This window comes from Filicampus tigris, chromosome 6 (genome assembly GCF_054856515.1).
Source record: "Filicampus tigris isolate MCC_2025a chromosome 6, RoL_Ftig_1.0, whole genome shotgun sequence".
Classification (NCBI taxonomy): domain Eukaryota; kingdom Metazoa; phylum Chordata; class Actinopteri; order Syngnathiformes; family Syngnathidae; genus Filicampus; species Filicampus tigris.
In genome coordinates this window covers 13,736,728-13,759,170 of record NC_141222.1, presented here as the reverse complement: position 1 = coordinate 13,759,170, position 22,443 = coordinate 13,736,728, and the positions used below count along the sequence as shown (strand labels likewise).

Here is a 22,443-nt window from a genome sequence, read left to right as displayed (position 1 = left end):
ACAATTTAGAGAGTCCAATCAACTTACCATGCATGTTTTTGGAATGTGGGAGGAAACCGGAGTACCCGGAGGAAACCCACGCAGGCACGGGGAGAACATGCAAACTCCACACAGGGAGGCCGGGGCCGGGATCGAACCCACGACCTCTGAACTGTGAGGCGGACGTGCTAACCAGTCGCCCACCGTGCCGCCCCTGCTGGGAACATATTTTGGAAAAAAATATGTTTGGGTTTGACTTCCGCTTTAACCAATCATGGCATTTTTTAAAGTGAACAATCCAATCAGTGACGATTGGTTAAAGATTGCCACAGGTATCAGAAAGTCTCACATTTGACCTCAGTTCCCAACATTTGCATTAACATAATCTGAGATGTTGACATTTTGAAGAATGTTGGTTAGAAAGGTGTGACTGGTAGTGTTCAAAATGAACAAGTCGTGGCCTGCCCTTTGACTTCAGCCGCCCGCATCATTAGGCATCAGATATCAACATGAAAAGGAATGTCCTTCATATACAAGAAAAGTTCTGAAATGGAAGCTCAGATGAGCACTCAGAGAACCATTATGACAATACAAAGAGTTGTTTGATTGGTTTTGGTGATTGGTGGACAGTAGCATCCTACGGCATGCTTCAAATGATGTGAACCAATGAATCTGGCGCGGCCATATGTTTAGTGACTAAGTAACAGCCTCTTTGTATGTAGCACACATTAGTAATTGAGTAACATGCTGAAACAGCATTGTTAACAAAGTAAACATTTCCCCCTTATGGCCTTTGTGGCATACAAATGCTTTCGTCTCCTCGCCCTCTAAGTGTTGAAATGTCAAAAGAAGCCTTGCAAACTAAACAATTGGTTGGGAAATTCTGATGGAAAAAGCGTGACTAGAACTAGTGACTAAAGTTGTTGAGCAAAATTTCTCGAATTCCCAGATGGCTATGCTAACATCACATCTATGCAATTTATCTTGGGTTTAAAGGCTGTTAGGAAAGTTTATGTGAAACCATGTGTTCACAACACATTTATTAACATATTATAGAAAATTAAAGTAAGTACTGTATTAATTCATTTTTATTTACTTTTTAATTGCTTGTCTACAAATGGTTTTGTCTCTGTCAATTGTGAAATTATACAACCAAGTATTCATTTTGCATGCGTCCTTTTGCCAATGACTCAGCCAGTCTTGAAATCTTATGGCAGTTAACTGCACACTGCAAGTGTGCAGTTAACTGGTGCCAACCCAATTGATTGGTGCCTGTTGTAATGGAGAAGCAAGAAGCCAAGCGAGGCCGGGGCAGAGCAGGGCCAGGCCGTTCTGAAACCTATAATGTTGCCAATAGAACCCGTTCCGCTTGTTTATTCAAGGTAAAAATATAATATTGGATGTAGCGTACACCCGGGAGGAACATAATTGCTATTGACTTTGCATGTACATATTTACGAAGTGATACTGACATACTTCGGTGTTTGCTCCCTCTCTCTGTTTTCTGACACACAAGAGAGACACTGGTATCTACACAGTCCCACTTTGAATCCGTTTTTAAAAATTGGCTTCTTTTTTTTTTTTCCAAAACCTCACCATCTTCATCTGTTTTATTTCAGAAATGCTCTCACATAAAAAGGGCATAAGCAACACAGTACAAATAGGTCCCAGTATGATCCAGGACACTTCGAGACCCCTTCGCCACAATGTAAACATCAGGTAAAATCTCTTTGACAAGAAAGTAATGGAAATGAAATGTATTTAAGTTTGAATGATGGTGATTTTATGACAACCTCAACTTGATAGTAGGTTACTGGTTGGAAATAAGAAACACTATGACGATGGGTTTTCTTTCGATATGTCTTGGCAATAATGAGAGCGACCACAAGGCAAACAGCGATGACAAAAGTGACAATGACAATGCCCCACAGTCCTTCTGCTGGTGATGCAGATATCGGAGGTAACATCTTTCTCTTTGTATCATACACGCAGCCAAGGTTACGTTCCAACTTGTAGGTGACATTACAGTCCTCAGTGACATCAGGGTGGACACCAGACACTTTGAAGACCTCATATGGAGGAATAAGCACCTGATGATTTGTTTCCAGTGCAGAGTAATGGCTTATGTCAGCACCGAAGCATGTGTCCATCTCAAAACATGTGGAGCTCCTTTCAAGACTCCTCTTGTCAGAAGCTAAAGTAAAGGAGCCAAACCGGACTTGCTTGTTAGAAATGTCCACATGTAAATGTATTTGTGTTCGGTAGATGGCTTTGAGACATGTTACCTGACTGTGTTTCAGAACCTGAATGGCTTCACTGAGTGTAGAATAAAGCTTTGAATCAAAATAAATAGTCTCATTTCTGCTCATTTGATGTCCACTTACTTCCACAGTGTGTCATTTATTGTTGGAATGTTCAAGCAAAGATTTTGTATTCACGTATTTGGCCACAGCATGCTGTTTCTCAATATATATGTGTGCTGGCTTCTGAGCTTTTTCTTCTGCTTCGCTCCAAGCCTGACTGAAGTTTGTATTGGATGCCATTTTCTTTCCAACGACCACATCAGTCAATACAATGGGTTTTGTATTGCAGCTGCACTCCCTGGAGTCATAGGCCTGTGTAGAATTCTCAACAAAAGGAAAAATGGTGGCTCAGCATTTACCCACTAGATGGCAATACAATCCTCTCTCTGAGGAATTAGATAAAATGACCTTTTCCAGAAATGTACTGGCAATGGGGCAGAAGATACATGATGACAAACACCAGCAGGCGGGTCATGAGAAGAGATGTAGTAATGACACATGCTAGGCTCCTCTGCCAAGTACATCTGGAAAGGAAAAAAATAATTGAGGAGTGTATAAAAAATAAACGACTTTCAAAATATACAATATTTGTGTATTTTTGTGACTGATTTACTACACTTATTATTCCTAGAGTAAAAACAGCTGCGACAAGTTCCATTCAAAGGAGAACATTAGATGAGAAGAAAAAAAAGGTACGCAAATTAAGCAGACTCACATGAACGTAGTAGGACTCCATCAACTCAGTTAAGTGCTAATGTTTTTGCATTTGACTATTAACAGTGGTTAACTAACCATGATGAATTGTTTTGAGAACATCATCAAGCATAGTGTTTGTTTACATTACATTGATTCTGTTCTGCTTCATTTGGCATCTTTAACAATGCAATAGATTGAGCGATCTGCAGTATGCGCCACAAATCAAATAGAGAAAATGCTTGGTTAGAAACTCAATAATTAGCTAATGAAGATCTTACCCCATAAGAGAAGCACTGAGGTGGTGTTTTTTTCTTAGTTCTGAGATAAGACCTGTTTTTCAGTCTTGTATGTTCTCTTAGTTTTGGTTTTGTTTTCAATCAACAACCTACTCAACCGGATCTGCTAGTGTTGCCACTCCCTACACTGCAATGATGAAGTCAGCGTCTCTTGTTATAAATCTGTTCACACAGTCAAGTTACAATTTACCATAATTAACTGTAATGAGGAAGAAGGAAATGAGGAAAATGTGACATTGGGGTTACTTTTATTGGTTTTGGCACTGAACATTGCTAGAATGCAAAGTGCAGGTAGTTTACCTTAAAGTACAAAATCAAATCAAATTTATATAGCCCTTAAACACCCAAAAAGTCTCAAAGGGCTTCACCCAAAGTTGAGTAATATTAATGAAATCCCCTGATCTTAACCCCCAGGAGGGCAATGAAAAACTCAAAAAATCCCATCTGGGGAAAAATTTGAAACCTTGAGAAGCGGCCACAAATGGGACAATCCTCCTGCAGGATAATAGGTTCAGCTAAATCCTGTTTCCTGAGAGTTCATTGCTACCGCTACCCCTCCAAATTTCTGCTTTAAAAGCATACGCTTTCCAAGAACACGCCACAGAAAAAAAAAAGTAAGGTAAAAAAGATCTGAGTTTTATATACAGTATAAAACTATTTCATCTGCAGATTAAAAAGTCAGTATGCATAGATGCCTGATGTATAAAATATCTAATGAGATGAAACAACTTGAAAAAAGGTTTAAAACAACGCTAAGCCGAGTAAGAAGGTTCCCAAAACATGCGTTGAAGCCCCGGCTGGTATGTTAAATTCAAATCAAAAATCAAATTGGACAGTAAAAGTGTTATTTGTCCTGGTACGGTTTATGCTTCACCTGTTAATGCTTTTTCAAAAAGCCTAAAGTGTCACTCTTTGTAAAAGGGCAGGTGTGGCGTTGTCCTACTTGGCCGGTCTCCTGGTGTTTTCTCCGTGCTCCTGACGTTGTGCTTGGAAACACAGCTAACCTTCTGGCCAACCTCAAGCTACAGCTAGTTATTGTTGTGATTTTTGTCTCATGTCATCAGGGGTCCCTAGTGAGTTAGTTGCATGATTTGGTTCACACCATTTTTACACAAGATGCCCTTCCTCAATCAACCGGTGAGAGATATGCTATAAGTTTTGGACTGCCAATGACTGGGTATTAGGACTGACTGGGAATTCAGTAGATGAACAAAGATATTATTGGTGGTAACTAATTCAGACAAATTAAGCAAAATTAGATCGTTTTCCATGCCACTCATGTTGATGTTTCAGAGCACGCTTGTGAGCCAAAACACTTTTGTTGGGAATGACTACACCACACTATCAGTGCCTCATGCAACCAAGAGTAAAGAACAAACTAAGAGAAAATAATGTGAAATATAAATAATATAAAATAAACATATAAAATGTTGACTTATGCTTTATTTACATATGCCACTTGAAAGGTCATGAAGAAATCGAGATTTCTCACAAAATGTGCGATACTGTTTTATTCCTGGTGGCACCGTTTGACCCATTTTGAATAGTCTGGTGCCCCTGGGATGCTGTACAGGTCATTACACTTTTTTATTTTGGATGAATAAAAAGATTTCCTTGCAATGGCAACTCAAACGCATGAAGCGCCACGTTGGCACTTGTGGCATGTAGCCTTCTTATCACTGTTTTCGTTTAAAAACGCCACCTGTCTGAATGAAAACAAAGTGAATTTCTCCTATTCCTGGAGGAATTGAGACCGAGCCCTGGCTCAAACAGCAAAAATCCATGAGTAATTGAGGCCTCCCTCTTAAAAATTTTACAACTGCCTGTAGATGCCACAAGGTGGTGCCAAAATAAAACTTTTTTTTATTGTTTTGTACTGAGCACAACAAAGACAGTTTTTGCAATGAAGAAAGAATATAGGTCACCCCCCAAAACAAAAACAAAAAAAACATACAGGTGAATTTGCAAATGCCCAAGTTTGAATGTACACCGTTTCAATATAAAACATCTGATTGTTGTAACCGTTGCTGTTTTGCCTTAATAGAGGTCTGATCATGTGTTTCTCAACATGCCGACAGAGTCCACTGATGACATGTATGATGGTTGTCGCCCAGAGATGGCTGCTGTAATTGATTTTATATAATAAATAAAATATTTTTTTAAATACAGGGGCCTAAGAAAATGAAGATACCCTTCAGTGTTCCAGAAAAGAAAAAGAAAGAAGATTTCATGGTAATTTATATTTACACCCTTGACAAACCCAATGTCTACATATACTTCAATGCTGCAGTGCAAAGCCAGCCATTTCAATACAACACCATATTCAGGTATCACACACTTCACTGCTTCTTGACATATGGCATCCAGACTATGAAAACACGTAGCCCCTGCAGCAGAACAATACCTAACCAGCTTTCGAAGAGTGAGCACATCCTTCTGCCAAGACGTGCTCAACAAATCAGTTCGCTTTGGCTCTTTCGCGTCAATTTCAATGGGCAGGTACGCCAGCCTCGAGAGATCTGGAAACAATATATGCTTTGAGGTTGCCACATGCCGTGACCTCCACATAAGGTCTTTACGATCATCAAGACAGACAGGAGCTCTGATGATAAGAAATTTCAGTGTGAGGTGCTTTACAAACTAAAGATTATGGAAAAAACTTAAACTATGCTCTGTTTTAAAAGTGAAAAAAACTCATTTAAATAAAAGGTGAAGCAATGTTCTGAGAATGATTTGTATTGGTGTTAATTTCAATCACTCATTCTAAGGCAACATTAAATAAGGCAATGACTGCACAAAACAATTTTGGTAAGACATTCACATATTAAAAAAAAAAACCTTCAGCAATCATATGTTTGTGTAATTTTTCGTTGCTAAGTGAAATGCAAATAAAACTGATTGGCTGCACTACTTTTTTTTCTGTAAGCGGTTCTGTTAAACTACATAAGGTAAAGACAAAACTGTCTTCTAATTTGCTTCATTTCAGCAGGGACTTTAAAATATACCTGGACTAGAAACCTAAGGATCATTTAAAAGCAGTTGTTAATATAGATAATACATTTGTTACTCTTACAATTTTGGAGTTTAATTAACTTTGTAAAATCAACTGTTTGTTAAAAAGGAGAAGACTGTTACTGTACATAGTGAATATTAGATAGACACAGTTAAAGGAACAGCAGTATAGTTAGTGCAAACCATCATGCAAGCAGTTCTCATGTGCTAACACAACCATAGAGTCATCCAGGCTAGTCCATCAGTATAAATAGTTTTCCCGTGACGTCAGGCACCGCCATTTTGAAGATGGGAACATTGTTTTGTTCCGGTGCTTATTGAGTGTATCAACACAGTGGACAAACAAATGCTGATGACGTGATCGAAAACTAGCTACCAGAGAATTAAATCAGATGAAAACAGGTGGCCACGGCATTGACAGTGATGCTATTTTTGATTCTCATTACACACCAGTCTACTCTCTGATTTTTTCTGAAGCTTTCACAATTAAATGACTGCATATTTTTAAATTTAAGAATAATACAGCATGTATTTTACAATATAAAGCAAACAGACTCTATTTTGGTATCTTAGTAAGGTGTAGGACTTTGTTTAAGTTGACAAAGGGTAACTGAGGAGCCCACACCAAAGCCTGCATACAAAGGTTCACTGAACTGAGCTTTGAATCTATGGATGAGCTCCATCGTTTCTGAGACGGAGTAAAACGCCACCGTGTTACCAGCATAGTCCAGGTACACGCCGATTCGCGATGCCCGGGGAGCATTCGCAAGATCGCGGTCTGTTTTATTGTGCCAAGCAGAATATCCCGAATCGGAGCAGAGCAGACTCCAAGACTTGCTGTTGTAGCCTAGCAGACTGTGTGAGTTCTTCCCCTTGCGATTGATGCTTTTATAGGCCACTCCAAGGGAAAACTCGCCGCTCCACTCGGTCTCCCAGTAAAATCTGAAACCAGTAAGTGGCTCCTTGCACAGCACTTGGGAGAAGCCATCGAAGCGTTCCGGATGATCAGGATAAAACTGGACTGTTTTCTTCCTGGTGACCCTCTGGTTCCCATCTGACAGGACCAGCTCCTTATAGGCTGTATTTGCATCGAATGACATCTTACAGGAGTCTACGACAAACACATTTCTTCATTAAAATGAACAATCAAAACTCACAATGAATACACATTAACCCACAATTGACATCCAACTATCCATATCTGTAGTATAGTAGACTTAGGGACTCCCTTAGAGGGAGAAACATGATGACGATTCTCAGGGCTAATGAAAGGGGCCTAGAAAATAATATTGCTGCATTGGGCCCAAATACAGTAAATAACTCCTGGTTAGAAAGTAAGGTGGAAGAGTGTTAACAACTCACATCTTAAGAAGTCCGATCTTGTTTTGGGCTCCTGCAAATCCACTCTGTTAGGAACTGTTTCAGCATGAAAATAGGAAACATTTTCTGTGTTTAGTTGGTAATCAAATGAGCCCATTTTTCGAAACATAACAACTGTCACAATGCATCATGCTACTATATTTTAGACAATTGGAAAGTCGATTTCTTTTCCTTTCAAATTATGCTTCATTTTTAAGTAACAAACTTTGTGACTAAGAAACACATTGAAATACTTTCAAATAGGTCAAATCTTCACTGCTTCTACTAGGATCCAGTTCCTTCAGCTACCTGATCGCAGTACCAATAGAGTACCACATTTTGGTGGGGCAGTGTGATGGTGGTCCTATTGACCAAACAACACAAACAATAGCAACGTCAGAAAAAGATGATTAGCAAAGTGAAAACACATTTTATGGTACAGTATGAGATTAACTGGCAAAAGGCATTGGTTCAGCAGTGAATTGACATAACAAATACGCATTTATGAACTTTTTTTTGTATGCTCGTATATGCATTTACTTAATTTTTCATATTATAAGTTCATGTTTTGGTTCACACTTACCTTTGAGCCGTTTGTCTCCATTTCTTGGCAAAAGGATGTACACAGGCGTTTCACCTACTGTTAAAAGGAGGCACATTCAATTTTTCTGTTCTATAATGGTAGTACTCCGAAGCAATGTTTTTGTTTATGTGGACAAACCTGTCTTTGAGATTTTACTGAGTTCCTTTTTACAGATATCATCTAGATGTTCCTTCATTTCTAAGGCTGTTTTACTCATCTCACTGAAGGAGAACTGAGGGTTGATGAGCACTTTGGGCACCATAGCTTCCGGAGCAACACACAGGGTTGGAAAATTCTATTCAACAACACAACACGAGCATAATCAAGTCAAAAAAGTTCAATTATTAAACATTAAAAACAACACATTTAAAGGGAAGTCAACCTATTTTTTTTCTTTACAATAATATGTTGTATGCAGCCCCACTAGTCTAAACACAGGATTCTGATTAATATTCTGTGGAATATGAATTAAACAGCAAAATCCACCCGCTTTTGTCCATATCAGGGGGTGGCCATTTTGCTACTTGCTGTCGACTGAAAATGACGTCACAGCTGCTCTGGGCTCAGGTAACGACCGATCATGATTCAGCTTCAGAAAACAGGTGAGTCGTGATTGGTCATTACCTGAGCTCTGACCAACTGTGATGTCATTTTCAGTCGACAGCAAGTGCCAAATTCCCGCCCTCTGAGATGGATACAAATGTGTGGATTTAGCTGCTTAACTCATATTTCACAAAACTAATATTAATCAGAATGCTGTGTATAGACTAGCGGAGAAGCATAGAACATATTAGTGTAAATAAAATGTTTTGGGGTGACTTCCCTTTAACAGTGCTGCTCTCTGGGTAATGGAACAGAAATCCACCAACCCTTTTCTGCATTTAGAAAACCAATTAAGTTAACAAACCAGTCAACCATACAGAGAAAGAGCTCCAGTACATAGCTACACTACCCTATAAAACATTAGAGATATTTTGCTTTAGGGTATATTTTCATTATGAACCTTTTACAGGTGTAGTGTTTTTACCTCTTCTTAACACCCAATTACGTCATCACGTAACATAGGCGTACATTAAGGGATGCCATACATTACAACAGGTAAACTTAACTTTTGGTCGACCTTCTCCAAAGTTTTGAATGTCCTGTTCAGTTTCAGTGCTTTTTGCACAACATGCTGTTCTTCAACCAGAATCTGAATTGCTCGTCCAATTATAAATTATATTTGAACAGTCCTCTTCATCATGCTGTTCACATTTTGACATCATACGTATGCACGCTATACCTCAGCATTACAAGGTGTTCAAACAGGATGTTCTCAGAGGGAAGGAGCCGCTAAGCTTAAAGTGTGATTAGCAGGTTACAACAAAGATACAGAGAGACTAGAAGAGTCACAGAAAACAATAATTTTTTGGGTCAAGAAAGAATGTGTTCATATGTGGCTGTAGCAGACCAAGGTTGGATGGCTTTCGCATCTCATGCAAACCGCTCTAGAGTACGTTTGGAACTGTACCAAGATCACCACTTTTAGAAATTCTTTGACGGGTTGATATTTTTTGCTGTGTTGACATCTGTCCAAGCGGACCGCACTAAGGAGGGAAATGAATTGGAGTTTGATCAGCGGGAACAACAGGGTGCTGTTAGGAAATCAGCCTAACAATGTATATTGATATAAAAATTATGAAGAGATGAATGACAATGAGTGACCTGCAGGAAGTGAATGTTGTCTTCTGTTTCAAGAATCTGCCTCAGCTCTGCATCTCTTCGCTGCAGCTCAAGTATCTCCTGTTCCAGGCGCTCCAGGTAGCTGTCAGCTTGGGACATGGCCGCCTGCATGTTGGCTGTTATCATCTGATGGATTTCAGCCTTCCAGCGTTCCACCGCCTGTAGCATCTCGTGGAATGTCTTATCACTCTCCGCTTGGGCCCGCTGGGCACAGCTCTAACAGGAAAGGTCACTTTGTCAGGATGCTTTATATGTATATAAAAATACATGTTTGTATGCTATTTGTCGGAGTGTTAAGTTCGACTCGTCTTACTTTGAGAACATCGACATTATGCTTGAGCTCCTGCAGCTCTTTCATCCTCTCCTGAATTATGTGCTGGACCTCAGACTGCGTCACCACCAGCACTTTCTGAGGGAAGCAAAGTATGATGAGAAGGACTTTTTTATATCTCATCTCCTCTTACGTCACTTTGGAGCTACTGTAGGCTGACCATATTAAGGTTTTGGCGGGGTTGAGGAATTACATTTTTCTTCAATAAACAATTAGACAGGAGTACGAGCTACTTGGATTGGATTTTACATGTGGCCACAATGCGGAGTGGCATTCTTGTCAAGATAATTACCTAGCCATTCTAATCTCCAGCAGCTATTATTGAAGTGCCTTTTAGAGCTTTTCAGAAAGTCTTGTAGAGTCACATTTTCAGTGAGACCTACTGCACCTGCTTGTCGATGCGCTCCTCCTCTGCAGAGGTGATATTGTGGCTGCGGTGCTCTCGAACAGTGCACAATACACATATGCACATCTGATCTGAGCGGCAGAACAGCTCCAGGCCTTTCTCATGCTGTGGGCAGATCTTCCTGTCCAGGTGCCCAGTTTCATCCACCAGCTTGTGTCGTTTGAAGGTGGATGACTCGTAATGTGGCTTCACGTGCGTTTCACAGTAGTAAGCCAGGCACACGAGGCATGACTTGACCGCCTTGTTCCGCCGACCCACGCAGAAATCACAGAAGGACTCCCGGTGCATGTAGGGGAAAGGAGTGAGCTCTGGAAGTTGGCGGCGGGGCTCGTGGTACACGTCCGGTAGATTGCGTCTCAGCACGGGCCTCGGTGTGAAGGTTGCTCTGCACTGGGGGCAGCTATAAACCCCCATATGGTCAAACTGATCCCAGTAGATCTTGATGCACTCCAAGCAGTAAGTGTCCCCACATGGGATGGTGACCGGGTCACTCTGTGCATCCACACAAAGAGGGCAGATGGCTTCTGGAGGTAAAGGGAAACTCGACTCAGCCATCATCCCTTTAGAGGAAATTGAAGCAGACCCTTTTTAACATATGTATTTTCCCGAATGTCTGTGAAAAAATCACAAGTATCTGAACCAAAGAGAGCTGAAGTGACCCAACACAGTGACACTCTGCTTCTTTATGCTGACATTTCAAATGGGGAGGTTTTGTTTACACTACAAGCAGACAAACGATGCCTTCTCACCCTCAACTCGTTTTCCCCATTGTCTGAGTTAAAGTAGCAGTCAGCAACCTTCATAAAATCTACACACACAATTCAGCAAGAGATTGTAATGTACTTTTTTTGCATTGTGCAGTTTATATCCATCTATTGTACACACTGTTCTCCACAGTGTATCCATCATATGATAAATAAAAATAAAAGCTGCAGTAAGCTGTCTCCAGAACCCAAGTTAATATTGTTCCTGACACCTGCACATCCTTACTATTTACAGCTTTACAATGACAAAATGATTGTCTGTGAAAAAGCAAAAAGGTATTTCAATCAGCAAACCAGCAGAGACCCCAAGATATTTACACTGTACTGAAAATGAACAGGCTTGAATTCTGACTGAGTTTCAGGTGCACTGATGCACAGTCCCTTGATAACGCACACACGGCTCTCTTATTGTGGTTTTATGCACAAGTTCTCAGTCAACTGAATGTTTCTATGCTTCCAGCTGTTTCCCAGTTTCCATGTGACTGAGCAGTGAGTTTCATGGTGGTGCGTGTTTTCAAAACAACTCTGTTTACCCTGAACAGAAAATATGCTGTCAGGATGTGGGCACCCACGCAAATACATGCTAATGTGGATAAATAGTGCTAGGTGACAGTGTGCAGAATTTAGATGATGAGTGCAAAATTTGACAGCAATATAATATACGTATTCCTATGGTGCAATTTATAAAGAGTACATTTGTTAAAAGTTAATGTATTGCATATGCTTATATTTTTAAAATTCCAAGTATATTAATCAGTGCTCTATAATGTGTTAAAAAAGAATATCCAGAATAAAATGTTCAGTGTTTTCAACTGCAGGGGTCCCCAACCACTAGTCCATGGCCCGCTACCGGTCTGTGGGTCATTTGTTACCGGGCCTCACGGAGAGACAGACAATTATTTTTCCAACCGGGCATATATGTCAGCCCCCAAAACTCCATACTCTGCCGAATACATTCCGAAGGGCAATAAACATATGATTGGGTTATTAAATGATCCACAAACGTCTTCGTGACTGTTTGCGACCTTGGACGAACCCTGACGAAAAATCAATATTCACTGCTTGCGCAAATACTCGCAAACATTTGTCGCTCAATTGGGATACGGGCTTTAGTCATTTTCTCAGTTCATCATCTTTTTGATTTGTTTTAAAAATCAACTCCATATGTTGAAGTACTCTCCATTTATCTTATTTTCAGTACAGATCCTTTAAAACCATCAATTTAAAACAATAAAACAATGTAAACTTATGATCAATAAGTTCGTAATATATTTTTTCATACACCCCGCCCACTCCTGGTGGCAAAGTGTTGCCGGTCCATGAAATATATATGACCGGATGTGGTTTTAATTACTTGTGCAGAATCCTTTGACAGTTTGTTGTCCTTTGTTCCCCAGAAGAACAATATTGTGAGTCATACAAGTATGATGGTGAAAAATTTGGTGTTTACACTGTTTGAGGCCTTGCTGCAGCGTGCTTTGCACAGAACCAAAATAACCAAGTTCTCGATGAATCTGTTGTTGGAGGTGTTGCTAAGTAGGGTATGTAGGTGGAACTTCTTGGATGAGTCACGGGGAGCATGTGGTATAACAGCTGTGATGAGGTGGCGGACTGTCAACTTGGACTGGATCCCTCTGATGTGTTTTTGGAAACAAACAAGGGTCTGGGCGGGGAGGCGGGCTGTGCAAGCATATGTCTGAAAGAGGAAACAGCAGAGATAACATGATGCTTAAAGGAGGGCAACCCGGTGCTCCCATAGGATCTAAGACCAGAGACTGGACAGATGGAGGGAAGTGAAAAGAAGCCATTCTGACTGTGCAAGTCAAACAGAAAAATCATCAAGTCAAAATGAGCATTTGACTTCCACCAAAGATAAACATGTGAAAAGAAAATCACAAATGAACAGCTAAACTCTTAATATAGGAAACGATGTTAAGATTATTCCAGACGAAGTCATTTTGACATTACAGCTTCTGACTAGTACCTAATACTCTACATACTGATGTGACTGATTTCAGGTTTGCATAGTATCACACTTACATTTTTTTAAAATTATATATATATATTTAACAAGCTGGATGTCCAAGCAACAACAACCAGAAGGACCGGACACCGGTTCGTGCTGGCAACCACAAGCGCTCTTAGATTATACAGATAGACAATGATACAAAACATATGAGAAACTCTACCTCTGAATGGCTCGAATAATAATACGAAGAATAATGATAAAATAAACTGAAGGTTTTGGGGTGGCCAAGTCAAAGTCTAGAATTAAATCCAACTGGGATGCAATGGCATGACCATAAATGAGCAGTTCATGCTTGAAAACCCTCCAGTAAAAAAGACACACCACCTAAAACCAGCTATTGCAAACGCTTGGTTTTAGTTACTGCTCTGAATTTTTATAAATCAAATCATCATGTAGAAACTGTATTTTATAACTTCTTGGGCTGTTTATTTGATAATCTGATTATCTGATGAATTAGAAATCTGGACGGGGAGCAAGTACTTTTTCAGTATTCTATTAATACGGTATTTTCAGAGTTAATTATTTCGTACATCAGAGTGGACTGTTCAGCCTTACCTTCATGAAACAGTGTGATGTGATTCATGGGTCAGCTATTTTGCCAGTGCACTTTGACCTTTCTCTCTCTCTTATCATGTCCAAACAAGCCTAGTTATGTCATTGTGGCCCAAATAAAAGCTGTCACATACGAATGATTGGCAGAATGACAGTACAGTGGTAGCTACCACTGAAAACACTCAGAACGCTGGAGCATGATGGCTAACATAAATCCAGTCCATTCGAATAATTAATGGCAAAATGCTCATGAGACCAAACAGACAGAAGAACAGCTGAGTGGCAGTGATGTCACTGATGGTGCTGGGTGGTACTCTCTCCCTCCTCCTCTTCTCTCCTCCTCCTATCCAGGCATCTGCATGGATGTCGTCACCACTAAAGAGCCTGGGAGTGGCAGAGAGGAGGAAAGGAAGTGGAAGAAAAAAGACGGAAGGTGGAGGACAAGAAGGTTGAGCTGCCGTACGCGATTTCCGGGATTTCCTGAAAATATTCACTGGCAAGCATCCTGCAGCCTACAGCAGCAGGTACACTTTATGTTCTTTTTGCAGTGGATGCCCGGAGGGACAATGCAACAGGGAATAGTGTAAAGAGGTCATTCATTCTCTTTGCTCCAGCAACAAAAATATGTGCAGATTAATGTTGAAGACACATTTCTTTCAGTGTGATTTACTTACTTGGTCCTACTTTCCTGTCTGTTTGGTTGTTGTTTTTTTCAGTCATTATTATGTTTGAATAGTCTAATAGGCTAACCTATCCGGTCATCAAGTAGCTGATGTTGATCATGACTGAAAGGCAATTGAAATTGCATCCGACTCCAGAATAGAGCTGTAAAAAGCTGCATAACTAAAAATGATACTAACTCATGCAATAAGAAAAGAACAAGTGATGGCTAATTATGTGTCTGTGTCTTTAGTTGATGAAAAAAGAAAGCAAATTGCCTTCATTGTTCAGCCTCTGCAGAGTGGGAAGCAGAGGGGCCATTTGGAAATGGAGATGATTGAATTAAACTGGCCTGCGATCAGCTTGAGTAACAAATAACAGTGATGGATGTGAAACTGCCTCTGCTTGCAAACTATTCTGAGCGAGACAAAATGCTCACTTGAACTGATTAACATGTCAATCAAGTCTTTGTAGAAACTTTTCTCGAGCAAAATCTAAGGTCTGCGCATCCACTGTGTGTGTTTATCAGCATGGCAGAGGGCTCTGTGTCTACATCAGAGGTGGAGACATCCTTCCACAAGTTTGCCATTCATGGTGACACCAAGGCGACGGGGAAGGAGATGACTGGCAAGAACTTTGCAAAGATCTGCAAGGACTGTCACATCATCGACGGCAAGAACGTCACCACTACAGATGTTGACATTGTCTTCACCAAAGTCAAGTAATAATTTCAATGCAGCATCCATCATAACAGAGGCAACTTGACAGATGACATGACAAGTCATTAAGAGACTCAGTTTAAAGTGGAAGTCAACCCAAACATATTTTTTTCCAGAATATGTTGTATGCAGGCTCACTAGTTGAAATACGGCATTCTGATTAATACTGTGTTTGTGGAATATGAGCTAAGCAACAAAATCCACCCGTTTTCAGCGATCTCAGGTGGCGGCCATTTCGTCACTTCTGTCGAATGAAAATGACATCACAGATACTCAGGGCTCAGATAACGACCAACCGTGGCTCAGCTTCAGAAAACGGGTGAGTTGTGATTGGTGGTTGCCTTAGCCCTGAGCAACAGTGATGTCATTTTCAGTCGACAGAAGTGACAAAATGGCCGCCCCCGGAGATTGCTAAAAAGAGGTGGATTAACTCTTATTCCACAAACGCAATATTTATCAGAGTGCTTAATTTCAACTAGTGAGCCTGCATTGAACATATTCTTGAAAAAAAATGTTTGGGTTGACTTCCCTTTAACAATCAATACTCATTTAGTCTGCACTCGTGTGTTGAAAACAATCCCAATGTCACACCACAAATCTGATGGGATGACGCGGGATGTTGTGTCATTGTGTAAAAAGCACAAACAGCAATATTCGACCTTCAGTGGGCTCTATGCAAAAAGCAAAGGAGGGTGATGTATTGCCACATTTTGTTTTGGCTCCAATGCAGCTGTTTTTCCGGGTCTCAGTCCGTGACAGCAGCTGGAGAACTGCGAGCCTCAGACATCGCCTTTTTTCCGCTGTTCTGAAATCAAAGAGAGGTTAAAGATGTTAACAATGACGATAAAAAACACATGAACATATTTAGTTCATATACCAAAAGTACAAAAACAAAACAAAAGAAAATAACTTACAAACCACTGTTGCCTATAAATAAAACATTTTTATTTATTTATTTTTCATTTGGCTCTTTTCTTTCAATGACGTCAGGTGAGGCTGAGCCTCCCCCTGCCTCCACTGACAGCACGTCACTGGTCTCAGAGTAAAACAGGCCAGTAAAACAGTGGAACTTTTGTAACCGGTAATTCACCCTTCATTTTCCAAAATGTACAATTTTTAAAAAATCCACAATTAATGGTTGGTCAAATATTAGTTACACCTACACAATTAAGCAATGTCTCATCCCAAATGTGAAGAACGGTTCTTGCTAGCAGGCCTTGAGTTGGCCACCCCTGATCTGAAATGTGTTTTTCTTTTTCTTTGACTTTGTATGTTTTGTTGTGATTATTTATGTCGAATGCCACCAGGGCAGAGTACTGGTAATGGCAAATCACAGAAATTATTTCAAATAATTTGAACAGATGCAGGTGCCACACTAAGATTACACTGACTATTTCAGAAGCCTGTTGCAATTTCACATTCCTGCATTACAAAAAGAATATGATTGCATATCTGTCCTCTGGCACCTGAAAGATTTTCCTCAGAGCAGCCTACAACAGCATTATATGTTTCCTCAGGTCCAAGTCAGCTCGTGTAATCACATTTGAGCAGTTCATCATGGCTCTGACTGAGCTGGGCCCTAAGCGCTTCAAAGGCAAGAGCAAAGAGGAAGCGCTGCAGCTCCTCTATGCTCTCATTGTTGGCAAGGAGCCTGCCAACGCTGGAATCACTGTGAGTACATTGTCATTAGTTCCACTGCACTCATGCCTCCTTACGCGGCTGAAGAGCTTGGTGCTCCAGATGAGGCACAACACAGAAGGGATGAGACAACATACGCATAGTAGTTTCAGTAAAATTTGATTTTACAATCTCATGTGACTTACACATTATTCTAACGTTATGGTGTGCAGATGTTGTCTTTTCAGTGACCATATCCAAGTTTTGTGATTAGTTAATTCGATTTTAAAATCTAATCATCCCATTCATTCATGTGGTCCAGCACCTTCTCTAACCTTTACTTTCTCTTTGTGATTTCTGTTTGAGTCTTCACAACTGCCTGTAGCTTCTTGGCTTGCTTTTCAAAGACTGTTGATGCATCATTAGCCTAAAATAGACATCACGCTTTATGGCAGAACCACAAATATGGTTGTGATTCACTGTGTGTCATTCAGTTTCAGTATTTACATGTACTGCTAGGCAAATAGAAGTTATTTATAAACATATTATTAGCATTATTTTCATTTAGATATTGACTAGAAAGGTCCGCTGATAGTGTAGTGGTACACACGCCTGAGTTGTGTGCGGGCAGCGTGGGATCGATTCCCGCTCAGTGACAGCGTCTATATGTGCCCTGCGACTGGCTGGTGACCAGTTCGGGGTGTAGTCTGCCTTCGCCCATTGACGGCTGGGATAGGCTCCAGCAACTCCCCGCGACCCTATATAGGATAAGCGGTTTGGAAGATGACATGACATGACATTGACTAGAAAGATTCGTCCAAAATACATTTTCTGAATGAAAGTCTGGGTAAAGCATATCACGAGGATTTGAAGTGACTCCTCACTCCCAAAGAACAGTAATGTACATTTTGGAAATAAAGTAAATATGCTCAACACTGTCATAAAGTTGTGGGCAGTCAAGGTAGATTTTAATTTAAATCACCATAATAAAGCAATCATTTTACTGTATTTGCTGAAGTCAATTTTGAAATTTGAGTCTAGCAATAAATAGGGTCAGTTGAATTCTTTGTTTGAGCACTCATTATTTTTGGGTTTTATTAGAGACCAGCAAAGGCAGCGGCTGTGGACAGGCTGACCGACACGTCCAAGTACACAGGAACACACAAGGAGCGATTCGATGATTCGGGAAAAGGAAGGGGAAAGATTGGACGTGAGGACATCCCAGACACTAGTGGCTACGTCGCATCTTACAAGGGGAGCGGCTCTTATGATGACAAAGTGAAAGAATCCTAATCCTGAAGACACATAACATGTGATTTTGGTCTCTCTATATTTTCAGATAAAATGTTAATGTGCATTTATTGACAAGCATATAAACTGAATCCGCGCTTAACTTTTGCCTTATTATACAAGTGTCTAAAGGCAAAATTCTCATACATGTATTCATACATTACATTTTTGGAACGGATAATCATTTACCTGTTGTCAAGCAATGATAACACCGGCGTCCTTATTCCACATCACCTTGTGGATGAATCATTATTTATTCTATTAGCATCATATAAAGAAACTGATAACAGAATAAAAAACAAAAATCAATGTTAAAATTCTTCACTCAAAACATAAAATTTTTGAAATTAAATGTCAAAGCAAGAACTAGTTTAAAGACTATGCAACAGGTGAACGCATAACTTACATGTCATACTAATCTCCAGATAACAATGCACATATTCCCCTTGAGGTTGTGAGAAGAATGGGGACAGGAATGACCCAAATCAACATACTGCTTGATTGTCGCCATTGATACAATAGAACTGAAACAGGTGTTTTTGGTTTTGAGACATTTATGAGCTAGAGTTGCACAACGTAAAGAGAACAAGTGCATAATGTGTGTATGTGTCGCTCTTCCCTAGATGCTCCCTCTCACCTGAAACAAAAGCCATACATAAAGGTCAGAACACAAAGTTGACCATACAGAGCTCACGTGTTTGCGCCACTGTGCATCTCATTATAGCCTAATGTAGCCTGGATAAACAGGCAGTGTAGCTATACACTGAAAAAAAGAATCCTTTGCAATTATTTAATTTGAACATGTACATCGGTTGGGCATGATTGAAATGTGTTAAACTAGCATATAGTATATCATATTTATTTTTTCCAAGGAAAAAATTTGCAACCCAAAATAAGTACTTACTACTAAGAGTTGAAAGATGTAACATGAACCAATTGAACATGCAAGCCGTTAAGTTGGGCTCTCAATACTGTCTTTGCAAAAGATATCCAGTATGTACTTTGTATATGTGCAGCATGTAGAATGTGGACTGATTAACGTGTGGGACCTAAACTGTAAATTTCTCCAATGTGGAACAAAGTTACACCATTGCCACTGCCGGAATGGTTCTAAATAACAACGTTTTCAATAAAGTAACTACTTTTACAACATGAAAACTGGTAATGCTCCATTTGTTACGATGCTGATTGCTCATTTCTATCCATCCATTTTGCATTTGAAACCCCCACCTTCGAACCTTGAAGGTTTAAGTCCATCAAGTGTTTCTTCAAAAATGCAGAGCTGGACACAGAGCTTCTTTTTTTATTGTTATAAAATTAAAACCAACTATAATGAAAGCAAAAATGTCCTTTGTTGCCTAAAGTCAATGCCATTGAATGACGCTGTTTGGATTATTTTTTTTAGGGTGTTTTTTTTTTAATGGAAAATGTATATTGGATTTGGAGGTTTCTGAGTGTTTTCTGAGGAATTTGGGGGGTTTCACTTCCCCCCCAATGCTATTCGGGGGTTGTCCTTATACAAACATGGGAGCTATAGCTCCGTGCCAGCCTGAACTGTGCGTCCATGCTCAGAATGCAAAAGAAACACATCGAGCTCCAAAAACACAAGAAATGCTCAACAGCCAACACATGCGCAACTGATGAACAGAAATATGATTCATGAGCCATTCATTATTTACACTCCAACCCAAGGTTTACTGTGATTTGGCTTTAAAAAACGTCTAACTGATGTTTGCATTGCTTTCTCAAGCTGTCCTTGTGAATGGGCCGACCATGGAAGTAATAAAGGCTTAGCTCATCTTGTCTTTTTTTCCTCTTGGACGGCTTGTGTCCCAGGAGGGATGAGGGTTGCATTCACAGCCTATTTGAGCCTCCAAACAAGCTGCCTCGGGCCTTTCACCAAGAACAGTCCCATCCCTTATGATGACATCATCCTAAACCATGGAAATGGATTCAACCCAGCTCTTGGTAAACATAGCGTGTATCATGATTCATGTCGACTGTGTCATAATGTGCGAACGTGCTGGCACATCATTATATGATCAAATAACTAGTGCTTAACTTTTCTGTATTCTGTCCTACAAACTGATGGCGAGGAAGTTATTTACACTCTCTTTCACTCCAGGCATCTTTACAGCGCCTCGCTCTGGCCTCTACTCCTTCTCCGTCTACTCCAAGCTGGAAAGGTCAGGAGAGAGGATGTACTACAAAGTGCAGCTGATGAAGAACGGCGAGGCGGTGGCCTCCACGTGGGAGGACTCGGAGGACAGCAGCTCTCACCTAGTGTTGCTGTCTCTGAGTCAGGGGAGTCAAGTTTATGTGGAGCCGTTGAGTGGCAGGCAGCTATGTGGGAACATTCGAGGGCTGAACACATTTGCAGGCTCTCTGCTCTACCCAACGCTAGTTTAACCACAACCTCACGATCCCATGAGTGTGTACAGCTCACAAAGGGTTGAAATATAATATGATCCCACAATATAAAGAATATTTGCATACAAACAAACATCATGGATATACTGCATGTATATCTTTAGATATGGAATTCCTCTGACAAGAATGAGGCAGTTAACACACTGCTGCATTTCAAATGAATCCATGCATTTATCTTTTCCACTAGTTATCCTCAATAGCACTGCTGAAGCATATCCCTGCTGACTTTGGGTGAGAGGCAGAGAACACCCTGGACTGGTTGCTAGCCAGTTGCATAGCTCAAAGAGACAATCATTCACATACACACACATTTGCATCAACGGACAAAACATGTTTTGGAATGTGGGAAGAAGTGACAAAAGAGAAAATTCACACAAGCACAGGAAGAAAAAGTCAACTCAGGAAACAGGAAGGCCTGAACCCGGATTCAAAACACCAACCTCAGAACTGTGAGGCAGGTATGCTGACTACTTGGCAACGTGCCGCCCGCATTATCAAACAAAACATCATAAAGCCTAACTCAATAACAAATCAAAACAATGATGTAAAACAACTAGACGGTACCATTTCTTATTTTTGGGTAGGGGTCACATCCACTGTGAGTCAAACAAGACAAAATAAAAAATAAATAAAAATAAAAACACTCTATTCAAGAGATTGTTAGGCTATTTAACAGAGCTGGTCATTCCGCATATGTGACAGACCAGTCTGTCTATCCGCCTATGATGGACACCCATTTTGTAGGCTATGAACGATAGACGGGAAACTTAAAATAGTCAGACTTAGCATAATCGGAAGCCCATTTTCTCCGTCTATGTAATCATCTATTGTCGGGGTGAGGCTTTAATGTCCGTGGCGAGGCTTTAATGTCCGTGGCGAGGCTTCGGTTTACCGCTGGCCGCGGCCGAGGTCCTCAAAGGTCCATAAAGGTCTTAAAAGGAGAAACATTTAGTCCGGCCGCGCTGAGGATTCTATGCCACGGTGAGTCTTTCGTTTCAAATATCGCCCAGTGGGGGGTTGGATGAGGGTGGTGGGGTGCAGGGTGCTAGTGGTAGTTTGTTGAAGTTGGTAGTCGGAAACGCTGACAGAAGCCCATTTGAAATGATAGGCGGACCGGCCTATAAGTGATTACTATTTGGCCCGGCCGGACAAAATGGCAGACGGACGGTGGAAGGGTTATCCCGGCTGTAGGCGGAAGGCAATAAGCGAACCACAAATTTTTAGTAAAATGTCCAGCTCTGCTATTTTCTGGTTCCTGCAGAATTACATGCGCCGTCCGATTAAGACAGACGGGACTTCTTGAGTAAGTGGAATGTTACATTGTGATTAAAATATAAAAACTGAGACAGATGTTATATATTTTTAACATAATAATTTAATGGATTCTTCCTTGACACATGCTGCCACAAGATTTCATGTAAATTGTTTGTGTGAGAGCTGTGAAAAATTGAGTTCAAGTTGGGAACATGTGCTTAGCCATTTGGACATGCACATAAATAGCTGCGGATCCTCGCAGCGACAGCCAAGGGAGACACACAATCCGGCCACCTGGAAATCCTTGGGTCTCATCTAGGTGTTATGTGGGCCTTTAGTGGCTTATGACTGTCTGTCAAATTCGCTTGTAGAATGGCGCTGAGAAGTCGGCTTGTTCTCTAGAAAGCGTCTCAAGAAGAAGACGCTTTATACATTTTTTTC

General features: G+C 40.5%; 3 protein-coding genes and 1 pseudogene across 4 annotated transcripts; 2 read left to right on the top strand and 2 right to left on the bottom strand.

Annotated features, from left to right (window-relative positions):
* Positions 1 to 1,575: 1,575 nt before the first annotated feature.
* LOC147145902 (ecto-ADP-ribosyltransferase 5-like) lies at positions 1,576 to 3,334 on the bottom strand (annotated as a pseudogene). The gene is made up of 2 exons (XR_015087119.1): positions 3,257 to 3,334; positions 1,576 to 2,806 (listed from the first exon to the last, which is right to left on the bottom strand). The product of XR_015087119.1 is annotated as an ecto-ADP-ribosyltransferase 5-like (transcript).
* Positions 3,335 to 4,699: 1,365 nt separating this feature from the next.
* ftr84 (finTRIM family, member 84) lies at positions 4,700 to 11,770 on the bottom strand. Its single transcript, XM_086033392.1, has 7 exons — positions 10,670 to 11,770; positions 10,264 to 10,359; positions 9,933 to 10,166; positions 8,367 to 8,523; positions 8,229 to 8,285; positions 7,649 to 7,702; positions 4,700 to 7,397 (listed from the first exon to the last, which is right to left on the bottom strand). Exons 1-7 carry the CDS (start codon positions 11,243 to 11,245, stop codon positions 6,856 to 6,858), a joined length of 1,716 nt encoding a protein of 571 aa, XP_085889518.1. The 5' UTR covers positions 11,246 to 11,770; the 3' UTR covers positions 4,700 to 6,855.
* A 2,651-nt stretch (positions 11,771 to 14,421) lies between these two features.
* Positions 14,422 to 19,476, top strand: tppp2 (tubulin polymerization-promoting protein family member 2). Its single transcript, XM_086033524.1, has 4 exons — positions 14,422 to 14,556; positions 15,222 to 15,413; positions 16,929 to 17,082; positions 18,130 to 19,476. Exons 2-4 carry the CDS (start codon positions 15,223 to 15,225, stop codon positions 18,319 to 18,321), a joined length of 537 nt encoding a protein of 178 aa, XP_085889650.1. The 5' UTR covers positions 14,422 to 14,556; position 15,222; the 3' UTR covers positions 18,322 to 19,476.
* Positions 19,477 to 20,159: 683 nt separating this feature from the next.
* On the top strand, positions 20,160 to 20,727 carry LOC147145899 (complement C1q-like protein 4). Its single transcript, XM_086032807.1, has 2 exons — positions 20,160 to 20,286; positions 20,444 to 20,727. The coding sequence occupies exons 1-2, from the start codon at positions 20,160 to 20,162 to the stop codon at positions 20,725 to 20,727; spliced, it is 411 nt and encodes a 136-aa protein (XP_085888933.1).
* Positions 20,728 to 22,443: the final 1,716 nt, after the last annotated feature.